The 17,940-nt window shown below is 46.2% G+C and overlaps 1 protein-coding gene across 1 annotated transcript in view; it reads right to left on the reverse strand.

The window, feature by feature from the left end:
* Positions 1–2,514: 2,514 nt before the first annotated feature.
* The window catches only part of Slc22a5 (solute carrier family 22 (organic cation/carnitine transporter), member 5), a 33,250-nt gene continuing 17,824 nt past the window's right edge, over positions 2,515–17,940 (reverse strand). Inside the window, exons 3-10 of the mRNA XM_013033808.1 lie at positions 14,339–14,493; positions 13,200–13,371; positions 11,796–11,922; positions 9,605–9,705; positions 7,427–7,641; positions 5,849–6,031; positions 4,277–4,412; positions 2,515–3,967 (exon numbers count right to left, since the gene is read on the reverse strand). Of these exons, the coding sequence (XP_012889262.1) occupies positions 3,880–3,967; positions 4,277–4,412; positions 5,849–6,031; positions 7,427–7,641; positions 9,605–9,705; positions 11,796–11,922; positions 13,200–13,371; positions 14,339–14,493 (1,177 nt within the window). The 3' untranslated portion in view covers positions 2,515–3,879. The remainder of the gene's footprint in view (positions 3,968–4,276; positions 4,413–5,848; positions 6,032–7,426; positions 7,642–9,604; positions 9,706–11,795; positions 11,923–13,199; positions 13,372–14,338; positions 14,494–17,940) is intronic.

The raw sequence follows: 17,940 nt of genomic DNA on the forward strand, positions 1-17,940 counted from the left end.
CTCAGGCATGCAAGGCAAGCGCTCTACCACTGAGCCACCTTCCAGCCCCTCAAAGGGAAATTTTCTGAGGTAAAGACTCAAAGAATGAAATAATAAGTTAAACATCGGGTTACTGAAATGAGGTAAATAACTGCAGAATTCAGGAAAAGCCCAGAAACCCGGAAGGTGGTTTGGTAAGTTGGAAACTTGGGAAGGGTGAAAGGTGTTTTGGTAAATAGGAAGCTTGGGATATGTGAAATGTGTTTTTGGTAAATAGGATGTGTTTTTGTAAATAGGAAACTTGGAGTATGTTTTGGTAAACATCAGTTAAACCCCTAACAAAGGGAAAATCTGGAATATGGTCTTTGTTTCCGACTTACTGCTTTGTTTATTGGAGCCACCAACGCCCAGCTATGATTTTATTAGTGTGTGTTATTGTACATGAGATATTTCTATGATCCTGTGATATTTCCATAGATAGGTATAATGTACTTTGGCCAAATACATATAATATGTAATATGCTTTGCTCCTGCTTCACTATTTTTTCTTTTCCCAATTTCCTGTCCCACTGTTTTCTCCTTACCATAGTCCCACTTTTTCATTCATATTACAGAGAACTTAAAAAACAGAACAAAAAGATGGGCACTGGTAGCTCACATCCGTAATCCTAGCTACTCAGGAGGCTGAGATCTGAGGATCTCGGTTCAAAGCCAGCCCGGGCAGCAAAGTCTGTGAGACTCTTATCTCCAATGAACCACCAGAAAACTGGAAGTGGAGCTGTGGCTCAAAGTGGTAGAGCGCTAGACTTGAGCTCAGGGACAGCACCCAGGCCCAGAGCTCAAGCCCCACAACTGGCAAAAGAAACAAAACAAAAAACAGAACAAAACCAAGTTGTCTTTTCCTTTTCCTGTCCCTTCTATTTTTCAATGGTATTAATGGAGCAACTCATCACTTACCAAGTCTATTCGCATGTCTATAAGTCACCCATGACTCTCTGTCTGTCTGTCTCTCTCTCCCAGTCCTGGGGCTTGAACTCAGGACTTGAGCACTGCCCCTGAGATCCATCACCATCCATCCCAGAGGACCACGCAGAGGCAGGCAGGCACAGGAGAAAGATTATTACAAGGTTTATTAGAAGAGCCATATTTCCCCTGGAGAGCGCATGGCAGCCTCTACTATCTAGGTAGCAGCAGAGTCTGGGGAGTAGGAAGTGAGGTAGATGGGAGTTCAGGTGGGTCTGGGAGGAGAGAGGGAGAGGCCAGCTGTGTGGTGAGAACTCCAGGGCAGGGAGAAGCTCAGGTATGAGTGGAGCTAAGGACCAAAGGTGTGCATAATGCTTAAAACTACTTGAGCCACAGCACCACTTCTGGCTTTTTCTGTTGATGCGGTACTGAGCAATTGAACCCAGGGCTTCGTGCATGCTAGACAAGCACTTTACCATCAAGACACATTCCCAGCCCCTCCATGTCTCATTCTGAGAGGAGATCTCTGGTCAGGATGACCCACTCCATAAGGCACAGCTCTAATGAAAACAAGTCCAGCAGGCTCAGGCAGAGGAGTTGGATCTTCACACAGAACTCCATGAGCAAGTCTGCCTATTATCCCACCACAGGAAGAACTCAAACGTCTTCTGCGGTTTTTGCCAGCAAGAGACCATGAAGAGCTGGAAGTGGAGACATCAAGAATAAGAAACAAGGCTGAAAGTGTTCACTCATGTAGCAGAAGAAAGGACAAGGTGGACTGTCATTCAGAATCTGAAGTCCTGTGACTTTGGCAAATCAGGACCACAGCACAAAACTGGGCTTGAGGAGTGGAGAAACCAAGTGTTCTCCAGGTGCTAGTGTTCATGAAATTTGCTGCTGTTGCTGTTTCTGTCCTGCAACCTGGGAGCTTTTACTACAACAGAGATGTCTGCCACAGATTTTGTGGATCAGACTCAATCTGAACTCCCTTGCCCGCATCTTACCCTGGCTACAGCTGCAAGAACCAGTTCACATAGTCTCTAGCCAGCTTTGCTGAAGTGCAACCTAGAAGGGTCTCATTTCTGACCTTCAATATGACACCTCAAGCTTTCAAGGGACAGAACTGTCTGGAAATGTGGAAGACAGACACTTGTTGTGAGGGAGGCAAATTTTGAGGTACATTTCACAGGCCTCCTCAAAAGTTCTGGCTAGCTGCAGCATCCCACCCTAACTGGATAATACACTCTAGAACTGGTTCCACCTCCTTCACGTTCTTCACCCTCTATTTTTTTACACCCACTAAAATCTTGTTTCCAGGTTGACTGATCTAAACAGCATGAAAGTGCTAGTCTCAGGTTTCACGGGGAGGGGAACTCAGCCTGAGAAGGCTGGCACAGTTCCTAATTGGTGATTAGTGTGGAGATTTCTAACAACAGGGACTAATATTAACCATATAATAGAATCCCAAACCACTGCTAGAAGAAACCCAAAGTAGAGTGAGAGGAGTCAGGGGAGATGGTGTGGAAGGCAAGGGCGTGTCGAATTCTGGAAACAAAGATTGTAGGCAATTGCTATTATTAAAAAAAATCATTTTATTAAAATGCTCTGATTTCCCAAGGCACTTCAGTAGCTTTCAAAAAATAGGTTTGTTTTGTCTTTTTTTTTTTTTAAAGCAGATGAAGCATATGCTTCAGGAGTACCATGGTAACACAATCAGAAGAGAAGACAATTACACTGAGCACAAAAGACCTCCCAGTAATGCTGTCACATGACTGAAGCGAGCAACTGGGAAAAACTAACATGATTTATGCTTTTTTTTTTTGTAATTTTCCCTACGATTAGGTATCACAACAGGAATACATGACAATGACACTGTTTTTTTGTTTTTGGGGTTTCTTTTTTTGGCACTTGGATAAGTGCTAGTGGCTAAGGTTGAAACGGCTTTGTATAAGTGGCGACTGAGGACAATTGCCAGAGTGGTTCTGGATTAAAAGGAGAGACACAAACTGAAAGGCTGAGCAGTGGGCTGTTCCCAAGTCTCTACTGACTGGGCAAATAACTTAAGGAGGAGGAGACATAACAACAAACAGACAAAAAAAAACACCCAAAAAACAAAAACAACAAAATAAAACCTCATTTCAGACACCATTTCTCACATTTCCTTCAAACCACAGGTAAGCTAGAGTAGCCAGGAAGTTTGATTGACACAGTAGTGGAAAAACAAGCATAGTGGATTAAACAATGTATTTTTCATGGGCCTGGACAAACCTAGTGCTTTATTCAGATGTAAACAAGTCCACCCAACAGTCAGACTTAATGGTCACAATCAATGCCATCTGCTATGGCCTGTCCATCTTAATTATCTTTAGGGTTTCCCTACATTCTGTGCTCTTCTGCTGTAGGGTCACAATAGACCCCCCTTTAATGGCCTTTTGTGACTGAGGAAAAATGAAAAAAAAACAATCAAACTCCCTGTGGAATTGTTTCCTTTGGAGATTAAACCCAGGACCTTGTGCATGCTAGGCAAGTGCTCTATCACAGAGCTCCATCCTCAGCCTGGAGTTAGTGCTGTCCTCTAAGGCTCACTATTAGAAAGGAGGAAGAAAACTTAAGACCTCCAGTTTTATCAGGGGACCAAATCTAAAAGAGTTTCCAGGAGATGTCTTTCCTATTCTTCCTGATCCCACCAGTTCTAATCAATCATTAACTTCTTCCCAAGTGCCAAGCCCGACAGGATGTAGAAGCTGTCTGCAGGTAGCCACCAAGTCTCTTGGAGGAAAGGTGGGGCCCCTCCTGGGTCCCTGTGCCCAGCAGTGAGCAAGTCTGACACAAGGTCAACAGGATAAATAGCAAAGCCCTTGGTCATGGAAGGACTCAAGAGTTTCTCACACAAGATGCAGGCGTTCCTCTTCAGCTTTTTTAGCTACTGGAAGTGTGTTAAAAGGCTGTGCTTTTGAGAACTGTAGGGCTTTCTTCACCATCTTTAAACATTCTTGTGTGGCTTGGAGTGTGTCTATATTTTATTCTAATGAGACAAGCAAAACAAATGGTTAGCAACCAATCTTCAGATGTCTACCAGTTTCAAACCCAACCCACCCACCAATCAAGCAACCAGAAATGAATATAACTTCACTTAGGAAAAGAACAATCATACAACAGATTTGGTAAGGCTTCTCCAGGTCACTGGGCTATCCCAGAGCATTTGTTGCCACGGAGATGTGCACAGAGACACGCCCACACCAGATTAGACCACTGTCATCATTTCTAATCCCCCTCTGCAGGGGGCGCTACTGCACATAGTAAATCCATACTGGGAAGATGGAAGCCTCCTTACCCTTTGACCCTTAGCATCTGGTCAATGGTGTCTGGGAGAGGCATACCGAAGCTCTCAGGGAAGAACAAGGTGAGGATGGCTGTCAAGATGGTCAGACTTCCCATGAGAATGTAGGGTAGGAACCGGTCATAGGCACCTGTGACAGAGCCAGAGAGAGGCCCAGGCCCCAGGCTTCGATGAGACTTAGTCTTATTCTTAAATCATTTATGTTTCCAGGACTCTGTGAAAGGGATCTGTCTTCCCTGGTGGCTTCAGTGCCTCCCACAGAATCAACTGCAAGACTGTACCTACACAGACTTAGAACCCAGAGCTAGCACAGGCTTGCCCAGAGTGTCTAGCAGTGCTTCTATAATGTGGGAAGCAGAGGAGCTGAGTCTGAGGGGTATTCCTATTTCCCAATATTGCGTTTCCAAGGAACCTGAGGCACGTGTGCAGGGACAGGAACGACTTCAACTGAAGCTGGGTCACACCCGTTTGCTTTTCTTTCAAGGTGAGACAGGAAGGTATCACTGCTTGCTTATTAGATCTGTGCAGCAGCCCACAGAGCAGCTTGGGTATTCCCAGAGATAAGTGCCAGTCCTACCCAACACAGGCTGTTAGGGATGTGCAGGGGAAGCACAGCTCTAGCAAGGATTTGTTTTGTTTTGGTTTGGTCATGGGGCTTGAACTGGGCACTTGTCTCTGAGCTTTTTTGCTCAAGGCTAGCACTTCTATTACTTTGAGCCACAGTGCCACTTCTGGTTTTCTGGTGGTTAATTGGAGCTCAGAGTCTTATGGCTGTCCTGCCCAGGCTGGCTTCAAACTGCAACCCTCAAACTGCCGCCTTCTGAGTAGCTGGGATTAAGGCGTGAGCCACCAGCGCCTGGTAAGAAATATTTTTTGAGGGCTGGGAAGTTGGCTCAGTGGTAGAGCGCTTGCCTTGCATGCCTGAGGCCCTGGGTTGGATTCCTCAGCACCACATAAGCAAAAAGAAAAAAGCCAGAAGTGGCGCTGTGGCTCAAGTGGTAGAGTGCTAGCCTTGAGCTGAAGAACTGAGGGACAGTGCTCAGGTCCAGAGTTCAGGCCCCATGACTGGACCCCCCCCAAAAAAAAAAAAAGAAATATTTTTTGAGGAAGAGAAAATTGTTGCTCTGCTACATAAAATGGTGTAAAACTACTCTGTAAAGTACTCCAAGTAACAATCATTCTATTTATCAGACTCCTTAGATGGACATCTTTCCTTGTGCCCTGGAGTCCAGGAAGAAATTTCTTCAATTAAATACACTGGTTCCTTAACACATCCTATAGTGCTTTAGGACACAGCCTGATGTGGAGGCGAGGGGTAGTTAAAACATAAACCCCTCAAACTTTCCCATCCATCTTCTAGCTAGTCTATTGGTGGTTTCTATTTGAGGGTGGTACCTCCCCCTAAGTCTACCTGGCCAAGTGCCCTCCTGGCCAGCGATCCAGGACAGGATGGATACTGTTTGCAGGATATACTTATTGTCTGCTCAGCTACCTCTGGCTCACATTAAAGCCAATTAAGTGCTTTTGTCCTTATCACTCACGATGCCCGTGGTCCATCTGACTTACCCAAATAAATGAAGTATGGAGACAGGATGCTGCCCAGACGGGACGCTGTGGAGCTGACCCCGACACCCATGTTTCTGACCACAGTAGGGTACAACTCGGCAGTGTACACATACACCATGGAAAAGGCAGCGGTGATTCCAAACTTGCCCACCATCACCAGAACCGTGGCCAAATAATACAGGTCTGGAGAGACAAAGGAAAACAAAGCAGTCGTGGGTACCAACTTCCTGTATGTTGCCAGGAAAGAGTTCTGTTCTTGTTCAGCCCGAAATTTACTTTCTCCCCTGGTTTTGGGAGCGGGGATTGGATCAGTTTCTATAACTTCCTATTGCAAGATGGGGGTCAGAGCCAGGATTTCTAAGTTAACCATTGAAAGGAGACAGGGAACCTGTCTCCTCAATCTTAAGGCCATGAGATAGCTCCCCACAGCTCAATCCGCCTGTCTTCCAGTCCACAAGATACCACAGATGTATCTTTTAGGGAATGAGCTGTCACCCCAAAACCTCATCCTGCAGAAACTATGGGATTTAATAAGAACTTTACCTGACTGGAGAATTCAGTATTATCTTCCCATCTATCTCATTCTTCAAATGAGAGACATTGACCTAAGGATCTCTCTGAGCACTGGTGTGAACCCCTACATTCCCTCCTGGACTCCTCTGCCACATGATAAACAGGTTGTTCTTGTGCAGAAGGATCCTGGCATGACAGGCCCCCGAACGATGACCAGAGGCTCTGAAACCTGCAGGTGCACCAGATACTCTGGATATACCCTGATGGACAGGTGAGGGCCCATCATCTGTTTTAGAAATGGTCACAAAGGGCTCTTTCTGCCCATCAGCGGGACACCAGATAGTTTACAAGGACAATCCTGTCAATAGTCCCTGACAACCTCTCCTCCCTCTTTTCCCCTTCATTACTTACTAGCGCCCTCTTTGTCCTTAACTGTGCTGGGCTTACTCCCTGTCCAGTTTCTGCTTTTAGTGTCTCTTCTTCTGTAAATGTCTTCCAGGGCATTCTGTCACTTCAAGCACATTTCTGCTGAAGTGTGCCCTCGATACTATGACTACTCTGGAGTTAGTTCCCCACTGGCCTTTTCTTTGACTCACAGAATTGTAACACATTTAATTGGCTTGTTTGTTATTGGTCTTCCCCACTAGGATGTGAGCTCCATGAGAACCTAGGGTTCTCCATCACTAGCATCAGGCCCACAGTTAGCACCTCAAAGCTACTGGATGAATAAATGAGACCAGGGCTAAGGGAAAAAATAATGGTGATGACTTTCTTTCCTCCTCTTTATTCCTGATAGGAAAGCAAGCATTACTTTGGGTCTAGAGTAAACATTAGCCAATCGCCCAATCGCCCAGTGGTTATTCTTCCCTACTTTCCAGAGCCCAGGCTACAAAGAATGTTCTGGTCTCATGAGGCACTGTCTCTTTTAATTTTTAAGCCCCAAAACACAGATAGACAGGAGAGCTGTGAAGAGCTTGAGTGTATTCTATTAACTGAGAAAGACAGCGTGGTAGAGAGTGGGTGGCGCAATGGAGATCAGGGACTGCTGATGGATGTGGTCCCTACCTGGGGGCACCAGCTGCACGAAGAGAAGGACACTGCCGCCCAGGAAGAGGGCTGTGGCCATGGAATAGCGCCGGGGCACGTGTTGCAGTAGCAGCCAGGCCAACACATATGCTGGGACTTCTACTGCTGCCGAGAGGAAGCAATTCACATAGATGTCCCCATGCAAGTTAGGAGTATCAAGGGATAGCCCAAAATAGCCCACGGAGATGGTCAGCCTGCAAGAAAGCACAGAAGGAAGCTAGAGAAGGCAGCATGTATCTCGCCCAACCTGCGCAATTCTCTTGGGGAAAATGTCAAGCTACTCTTTCAGCAGCAGACTAGGAAAGCAGCAAAGGATTCCACCTTGCGCCTTATTTTCACAGAAAGAAGTGGGACAATGGAAATCTTTTACTAGATTTCAGAGCGTTCTACGAAGGAAATGACCCAGCAACAGGGTTATACAATTCAGATTGATTTATTCACACACACACACAAAATACAACCTCTCACCTTTAAAAATCTTAAACTGAGCCTGGTACTGGTGGCTCATACCTGTAATCCTAGCTACTCAGGAGGCTGAGATCCGAAGAGTGAAGTTTAAAGCCAGCCCAGGCAGGAAAGTCTGTGAGACTCTGATCTCCAGTTAAACACCCCCCCCCAAAAAAAAAGAGACCTGAAGTGGGGTTGTAGCTCAAGTGGCAGATTGCTAGCCTTGGGCATAAAAGTTCAGGGACAATGCCCAGGCCCTGAGTTCAAGCCCTGTGAACCCCCCAACCCCCAAGATGAAGCATTTATAGAGTCCCACCTCCTTCCTCTACGAGTCTCTCAAACTCAGCAAGTACAGGAGCTAGGGATGAAGTAAGGCAGCAGACACCAAGTAAGGCATTACAGAAACACAGGGATAAGGCAAGTATTAGAACTAATATTTGGAAAAAGTCACCCCCACACCCTCCAACAGACTGGGGTGACCAGCCAAAAAAAGCTCATCAGAGGAAGCTCCACTATGTGGTGACAAGATGGAGCTCAAAATGGTGGGGTAACATTGTCGCTCATCTGCATGACCTCCAAGGTGCCTGGCCCGGCCCCTGTTCTCAGTAACTGTTCTCTGATAATGACCCACACTCTTTGGAAACCATACTGTTTCTGACACATTTGCAGGTAGAGGACACAGCTAGTTACAGTGTCTGCAAGTTCCTGAGAAATCTAAAGCCGAGAGGTGAGTCTTTGTGAACCATAGAATAGGGAACGCATTACAGGCTGCCAAGCCTGAGGTGCAGGCTAGTTGCTGGTCTTAACTAAGGCAAAGCCAGGCAGCAGTGCATTACCTTGAGGGATCTGGGGCTTTTCCTTGGAAATGGGTGACTCATCGCAGCCTGCCAATGGCTGAATCTTATAGCAAGGACTCAGAATGAAGGCTTTCATCCTCAATCATACTTTTTTTGTTGGTGGTGGTGATGGTAGTCATGGGGTTTTCTGGTGGTTAACTGGAGAGAAGTCTCATGCACTTTCCTGCCCAGGCTGGCTAGGAACTGTGATCCTCAGATCTCAGCCTCCTGAGTACTAGTCATCCTCATCATAATCCACTCAGCAGGCTTGAGTAGCCTGCTTTGGGTCTAGACCAAGCTATTCAGGCACTCAGATGTGTTCTTTATCTCTGGTTAACTCACAATCCCATCCTGGTACTTGTAAGATGTTTCCTTAGATGGAACTGGATGGAAACTGGAGAGGACATTTAAGGCTATGGCTTTGACCTCAGGACAGTTCATGAGCATCCCAGAAATGGCCTGTCCTGCACCCACATTTCCAGGAAGCTTTTAGCAGATTTTGTCACCTAAAGGATAAAGTGCCTCCACTTAGATCCTTCTTAAAAAGTCCTCCTGTTCCCCTCAGCCACTACCTGTGATTAGGGGGGAAGAGATGGGAACCAGAACAACTAAACAAGGAACAAAGTGAGCAATGGTTCATCTCAGGATCTGGTGAACTCCCAAAGATCTCTGCTTCCTCAAAGGGCCTTGGCGGGAGTTTTCCTTTTCCTTCTCTGAGATTCCATCACGTTTAGAATTGTGATACAACCACTTCTTCCAGCCAGCACAAGATATCCCTGGCACTTCGAGATGACACAGGCTTTCATTTGTGGCCTGAGGCATGTCTATAAACAGAAGGCTTGACGGCCATCTTGGGGAGATCTGACTTACGCACCACAGAACTATGGACATGATGGTGATCATCCGGATGTTCCGGGTTCGGAGCAGATCCAGAATGCGATGGGATTGCTTCTTCTTGGAACTTAGGTCTTGTAACTGCAGGACCACAATAATGGAGGGCAGAGAAGAGAGAGAAGGTCAGAGACTTATGAGCATGAAGTCCCATAATTCAAAATCTGACATCTTAGCTATTTCCGGGGAGCCTTTTCTGGTTCTTCCTTGAAAAATAGAACAGGAAGTAGAGTGACAGATGGGGCAGCTGAAGACTCACGGAAGCCTTATCATTTACAAACAAGAATGTATTCAAATGAGGAGAAAAGAGAGGCGATCAGTCCCTTAAAGGATGTAGCAAAGACACAAGGCGCTGGCTGACAGCTCTCTTGGGGAAACCACCCCAGCTACCACCACGACCACATTCCAGAGGCTTCAGGGGTGCATTCTTCTCCAAGGCTGGCTCCCTGCCTTCTGGGTCAGGGAGAAAAAGTAGCTGTGCAGTTTATTGATCTGACATTTAAGAAGAATGAAATGTTTTGAGTTCTCATACCATGTAGTTACTGGTCTACTTCCAGGGAGGAAAAAAAAAAATTCAAATTGAAAAACAGGAAAATTGACCTCAGCTTCACCCGGAGTAACTTCCTATGAAATTAGGCACAGTTGAGGCCATTAATAAACTGCACGTCTAAACACACTGATGTTGCTTTCTTAAGCAAACCCAGCTTTGGAGCTTTTTTTCTCCCTCCCCCCCAAGTTTAGCAGTTCAACAAAAGGTCAGCTTCAGACTTAAAGGATCCCTTGAAGTAGTCTTATTTCCGCAGAGATGTGAATGGGGTTCAGGGCTTTGCCCAAACTGACCCCTCACTTCAAAGCCACCAAAGCCACCTCATTTAAACCCTCTTGGCCACATTCCTGTCCTGACCTCTGTGTGTTAGAGCCCTTTCCAGAACATGCTGAGTGGGAGCTGTTGCCGGACTCCCACTTAAGGGAGACGCCAGCAGGGCTGCCGGTGGCCATTGGCCCCTTGGTTGCTTTGGCAACCGGTTTTCCTCTCTCAAGCCCTGAGTTTGCATTCTAAGCCCTCCATGTCTCTAACATTAATGACTTGTGGCTGTTCCCATAGCCCATCCCTTGTCTTCCCGTCAGACTAAAGACAGATTGCAGAGCCACAGCCTCTAGTATGGACAGATTCTAATCTCTTCTTATAGCTGAGCTTGAGAAGACTGCCTGTGGCAGAGAAGAGAGGAGGAGTAACAGGAAGCAGCAGGCACCAGGTGCCAGCAGAGCCAAGAAATTACTCAGTGTGAGAACATGGTTTGCAGACAAGGGTGGGGAAGAGAGAAGCAGTGAACATCAGAAAAGATCTGGCTCCAACTGATATGTGATCACTAGCCACTGGAGGGGTGAATAGGGACTGAATACTTCTCTCTCTCTCTCTTTTATTTTTCAGGTACAAGACTGAAACTCGAACCCAGTACCTGATGCTTTGGCTCACTGGCTAGGGCTCTACCAACCAAGCCACACCTCCAACCCTGAGAGACTAAACACTTTTTTTTTGGTGCTTCATGCATGCTAGGCAAGTACTCTACCACTAAGCCATATTCCCAGCCAAGACTAAATACTTCTAACTGCAAATCTACCTGTGTTTTGCATGTTATTTACTGAGGCCCAAGAAACACTGATTTTCCAAAACGCTGATGGTGCAAAACGCCTATGTCTCATAAAGGGTGTTTCATATTAAAGCTGATGATGAAAATGTGTGACTGGGGGCTGGGAAGGTGGCTCAGTGGTAGAGCACTTGCCTTGCATGCATGAGGCCCTGGGTTCAATTCCTCAGCACCACATAAGCGGAAAAAGCTGGAAGTGGCGCTGTGGCTGAAGTGGTAGAGCGCTAGCCTTGAGCTGAAGAGCTGAGGGACAGCGCCCAGGCCCAGAGTTCAGGCCCCACAACCAGACCTCCCCCCGCAAAAAAAAAGAAAATGTGTGACTGCCTGGGAGTAAGTAAATAAAGCATGAACATCTAGCCATGAGAAAGGGGTATTCCTATTCCTCAGCTACTGGGATTGAACAGGTCTGCCCTGGGAAGAGCCAGGGCTTGGGCAGGACAAGGGCTGGGCTCCTGTGAGCGAGGTGGAAGCGGCTCTCAAGTCCTGGCCTCTGTGGCCTCCTCCTCCATGGCAGGCAGAGCTTACCTCACTCAGGTCAAAGATGGTGGAAGGCGCAACGATTCCGTTGATTTTCGCAGCCTTGCGGATGATCACTTCTGCCTCCTGATATCGCCCCTGTGAGATGAGCCATCGGGGGGACTCGGGGATAAACCTGGGGGTACAAGGACAATTCCTGTGAGGCTTTCTCAATGGCCGAGGTGAGAATTGGAGGCAAGAAGTAAGGTTTCAAGTTTGTGGAATGTCTGATGTTCACAAGCCAGAAACAGGGAGACAGTCACGGTAACTTGGGGTGTGAGCTCTGGAAGTCACTGACTGTAGTGTGTGGAACTTGGAGGCCCCTAAACGCTCCAGGGGATCCCCATATAGGCTGGCAACCTCTATTTTGGAGGGATGGTGATGTCCCCTGTAGGGCTTTAAGGAAACAGCGATGGAAGTTTCTCTCTAATCTTATAACTTGTATTTTCTCCCCACAACTTATCAAATAGACCTGTCATCCACCCAATGTAAATCAGCATGACTGCTAGAATCCTAGCAACTCAGGAGGCTGAGATCTGAGGATTGAAGTTCAAAGCCAGACTGAGCAGAAAAGTCCATGAGATGCTTATCTCCAATGAACCACCAAAAGTGGGAAGTGAGCTGTGGCCCAAGTGGTAGAGCACTGGCCTTGAGTGAAAAAAACTCTCAGGGATAGTACCTAGGCCCTTAGTTCAAGCCCCAGGATTGGCACCCCCTCCAAAAAAAGGGGTGGGGGGAATTATCAAGGCACCTGAACATTTCAAGTCTTGGGCACTTATGTCGCAACCAGGCCCCAGCATGATGCCTTGATTCCTCTCCCACTGTGCCCTGAAATATTCCTTGTTCCTTGTGGGCCAGTGAGCTCACTCTCCTGTTCTTGGGGATAATTCTCACGTCAGCTCTTCTGCTAGGGGTATGGAATGACCTTTTTGCCTGTGCAATCCTTAGAGGCGCGCATGTGGCTTGCCTTCCTTGGTACAGCCACCTTGAAAACTCTCACTTATAGACTACCCCTTCTCTCTCCACGCCTGTGGCATGAGACCTCAAGAGCACACCCCTCGAATCATGGACCTTCTGTCTTATCCCAGCGGGGAGGAGGGGAGAAAGTGTGAGAACTCTCCAGAGGTCATCTTGGATCCCATTTTCTCACAGCTACTTCTGTTCCTTGCACTTAGATCAACCCAGCAGAGGGATGACAACAAGGCTGTTGATAGGCTGGAATGGTTTTGTTTTGGCTCTTCTCTGTGTTGACAGACATTCTCAAGCATTTTGAAGCAATTTATAAATGATCTACACTTCCTAGCTCTGGGAGCCCAGGCAAGGAGCTGAAGGCGGTTGTTGCTGCCCTCTGGTGGACACCTGGGGGAAGCAACCCTGTGAGGAGATGGCACCAGGTATAGGGCTACCACTCACCACCAGAGCGCAGCACACAGGGCCCCTGGCCCAGTCAGCGCCAGCAGCAGCATGCGCCAATCTCGGATGAAGTAAGCAAACAGTGGCAGCACCATGTAGCCAAATGCATAAAATATGCACACTCCTAGTGTGGCAAATAGTATGCGAACTGACTTGCCAAAGATTTCTGTTCCTGTTCAAAACAAAGGAGGGGTCAAGTTAGTTACTTGCACGTTATTTCCTTATTTGTCTTCCACGGTGTCATTTTTCAACAGAGAGACAAGGAGGCAGCCAGAATTATTTCTACATTCCCCAGCCTTAGGGCGGGATCAGCTCTGAACCCAATCTGCTCTGATCATATTGTGGGGTGCCTCACTGAGAGACCTCTCAGCAACATGAAAATGTCATTGCTTTCTTGGCCACATGCTAACGATGCCATTATGAAGTGTTTACTCTTCTTACAAGGAAGACTTCATTAGAGGCAAAGTCATTACTAAGGGCACATATGCTCAGTATTATTCTCTGAGGAAAAAAAATATATTTATTACATGTGAAAAGAAAAAATAATCCTTTTAACAATACAACCCAAGAACCCCTAAAGATTTGATTAGTTCTAAGTCAGACTCCTAACAGAGAGACTGACAACCTTTCTGGGAGAATATGCTGACATTTCTGAACCAAAGCCTTGCGTGATAGACATTGAACCAAAACCTGAGCTAGTTTATTCTTGTTGGTAGACACCAATGGCCACAACCCTTTGACACAGATGGCAGTTCTCTTTCCTGGAGAGCCTACCCACGGTGGCTTTACACCTCATGCCATCTGGCCACCTCAGCTCTGTAGTACAAACTTTTGAAAATGGATGATCTCTGCTAAGTTTTAGTTGAATGGCATCAAGTACTAATCAGACCAATGTCTGCTACACCTTGGGAGTCCAGAAAAGTCACTAGAAATCAGAAGTTAGGCTTATTGTGTCACTGTGGACCCAAAGGTGGTCAGGTGTCTGGCTCAATCTCCCTGCTGACAAATTAGGTTCACTAGAAATCTCTGGTCAGTGTTGCTGGAGAGCACATCCTTCTGCAGGGCATCGTAGCTGTCTGCAGAATGGGGTGACAGTGAAACATAGGATCAAGTACTCAACTCCAACTTGAGAGCCATACCCAGGACAAATGCTGCCACATAGTTGGAGATCTGGCCCATGCCTACAAGGACAAACAGCACGGTAAACATCTCGAAGTTCTTTGAGAAGATCTGCAGGAAGCTGAAGCCTGTCTGCATGCCCATGGTCACAAATAGCACGTTCTTCCGACCAAACCTGGGAAGGGAAAGGAGAGTCACAGAGAACCAGCTGGGAGAGGCAGCAGGAACGGGCTCCACCAAGATGGGTGGAGACCCGTGCGAGGAGCAGCTGTGCACAGTGTCGCCAGGGAACCCGGCACCTGTCCAGTCCCATTCTCCCAGGCCCCATGCTGTCACTCTCCTCTATTGCAAGTCCTTGGGATGAATGCACAGCTGCATGCCAGGGTTGCTCTCTAGGTAGTGCCATAATTGTGCAAGGGAACAGAACTATGCTTATATCCATACATTTATAGTGATTAGAAAGCTTTGGAGGATGACAGAGAAACAATTCATAATAAATGAAAACGGATCATGGATAGAAGCATTTCTTTGTCTATATGAGCAGTAACCTATAAAAGATCCTAGGAAGAATCTCTTTGGTAGGTATCCAAATAACTGGATGAAAAGTGGTAACTAACATCACCATGCAGAGACACTGCTTGTGCCTTTTAACCTTGCCAAAGGGGAGAAGGATTCTGAGCCTGGCTGGGTCTTTGGATAAAGCTACCTCTCTGCAAGAAATGCAGAGAACAGAGGAATAGCTGAAGTGAGCAAGGAACAGACAACCTGCAAAATCCAGACAGGGAAATTCTACACGTGGAACAGCCCAGGGCTCAATTAAAGTAGACTAAAAGACACAGAGAAGTTTTTGAATGGGCAAGACTAAATTTCTGCCAAAGGATGCATGTTTGCATGATAAAAATACAAAGAAAAAAAAAACTTGAGGAGTGTGGGCACTAATCTCAAAAGAGAAAAAAAAAAGTCACTGAACCCGTGATCCCTGGTATTAAGATCTTGAAATTCAAATTCCTTGAAGTCCAAAATCTGAAAGGATCCAAATTCTGAAAATATAATTCTGGAAAACAAACAAACAAACAACTTCCAGCTTGCTGGCAGCCATGAGGTAAACTAAACACATGCTCCTCATTCTCCCTGCTACAAGTTCAAGAGTGGAGCCAAGTGACCTCAGACTGAAACTTCGGAAACCATGGCCCAAAATTATTTCTTCCTTCAGGCAATTTCTCAAGGAGAAATTACAGCCTTGCTTCTTCAAGTGTTACTGAACCAATGAAATTCTCAGAGGTTTCATTCTGAGGATAGACTCCTGAGCTCGCTGTACATGCTTGCCTAGCGCTCGACCACCTGCCGTGTTTTTAGTTAACAGTTTCATAAAACAACTGTCAGCTTGTTAATTTATGTGAAAGTTAATGGCGTTTCTTATAATAGTCTATTACTATATTAAAGGCTTACTAAGATATGTATTGAGGCCTCATCATAAAAAAACAAATTGGAAAAACTTATATACTCATAATAATTAAGTAAATAACTAAATATTAACCAAACAATTTTTTAGGGAGGGAGGGTGATGGCAGAGTGTGACTCTGATCAAGATGAACTGTACATATAAATGGACATGTTAAAATGAAATAGTTGGGCTGGGAAGGTGGCTCAGTGGTAGAATGCTTGCCTTGCACGGGTTCAATTCCTCAGCACCACATAAGCAGAAAAAGCCAGAAGTGGTGCTGTGGCTCAAGTGGTAGGGCGCTAGCCTTGAGCTGAAGAGCTGAGGGGCAGCGCCCAGGCCCAGCGTTTAGGCCCCCCCACGACCAACCAAAAAAAAAAAGAAAGAAAGAAAGAAAAAGAAAAAGAGAAAAAGAAACAGTCTTGTTTGAAGATTCATGCTAAAATGAAACCCCCTTGTTTGAAGATTAGAAAAAGTATTTTTCAGTGTTATCTAATTTTCTTATAAACTGCCAATACAGTTTGAAAATTAACACAATAGAATAAACAGGAAAGTAAGCAGGCTTGGATGGAGGGGGTTAGTGGGAGGAAGGAGGGCTAATTATTCTATTAAAATTAAACCTATTGAATTGTTTTAAGAAGGGGGTGTGAGATAGAGGACAGTGATAGAGGTGAGACTGAGCCGGACACATTAGGTACAGTGTGGAAATGTCACAATAAATCCCCCTTTGGGGGCTGGGAAGGTGGCTCAGTGGTAGAGCGCTTGCCTTGCATGCCTGAGGCCCTGGGTTCGATTCCTCAGCACCACATAAGCAGAAAGAAAAAAGCCGGAAGTGGCGCTATGGCTCAAGTGGTAGAGCGCTAGCCTTGAGCTGAAGAGCTGAGGGACAGCACTCAGGCCCAGAGTTCAGGCCCCATGACTGGAACTCCCCCCCAAAAGGTAAAGTTAACTCAATAAAATAATGTATACTTATATAGAATATACAGCAACAAAACAATAAATAATTCTACATATGAATGAAAAAATTTCAATGTAGAGCCAGGCTCCAGTAGCTCACTCCTGTAATCCTAGCTATTCAGGAGGCTGAGATGTGAGGTTCAAGGTCAAAGCCAGCCTAGGCAGGAAAGTCCTTGAGACTCTTATCTCCAATAACCACCAGAAAACTGGAAGTGGCACTGTGGCTCAAGTGGTACAGCATTCACCTTGGGCTGAAGAGCTCAAGGATAGTGCCCAGGCCCAGAGTTCGAGCCCCAATACCAACAATAAATAAATAAAATACTTGGAGGAGCAGGATGCTGGTGGCTCACATCTGCAATTCTAGCTACAGGAGTCTGTGAGCAGAAGGATTGTGGTTTGAGACCAGCCTGGGCAGAAAAGTTCATGGGATCTTATCTCTAAAATAACCAGCAAAAACAAAACAAAATAACAAGAAACACCTAACAAACAAAAAAACAAGGCTGTCCAGGCACCAGTGGCTCAAGCCTATAATCCTCAGGAGGCTGAGATCTGAGGATTTGTAATGTTCAAAGCCAGCTGGGCAGACCAACCTAATATTCTTATCTTCAATTAAACACCAAAAAGCCCAAAGTGGAGCTGTGGCTCAAGTACAGAGCATTAGTCTAGAATTAAAAAGCTCAGGGACAGTGTCTAGGCACTGAGTTCAGGCTCCAGTACTGGCACAAAACAAATCAGGGCTGGAAGCCAACGCCGGTGGTTCATGTCTGTAACCCTAGCTACTCAGGAGGCTGAGATCTGAGGATCACAGTTCAAAGCTAGCCTCGGCAGGAAAGTCCACAAGGCTGTAATCGCCAATAAACCACCAGAAAACTACTAGTGGCGCTGTGGCTCAAGTGGTAGAGCACTAGCCTTGAGCTAAAGAGCTGAAGAACAGCACCTAGGCCCAGAGTTCAATCCCCATGACCAACCAAAAAAAATCAGGACTGGAGTTGTGGCTGAAGTGATAGAGCACTAGCCTAATAAGAATGAGGCCCTGAATTCAAGCCCTAATATTGTAAAAATAAATAAAATAGTAGGGCTGGGAAGGTGGCTCAGTGGTAGAGCCCTTGCCTTGCATGCATGAAGCCCTAGGTTCGATTCCTCAGCACCACATAAGCAAAAAGAAAAAAGCCGGAAGTGGCGCTGTGGCTCAAGTGGTAGAGCACTAGCCTTGAGCTGAAGAGC

Source organism: Dipodomys ordii, unplaced genomic scaffold (assembly GCF_000151885.1).
Source record: "Dipodomys ordii isolate 6190 unplaced genomic scaffold, Dord_2.0 Scaffold177, whole genome shotgun sequence".
Classification (NCBI taxonomy): Eukaryota; Metazoa; Chordata; class Mammalia; order Rodentia; family Heteromyidae; genus Dipodomys; species Dipodomys ordii.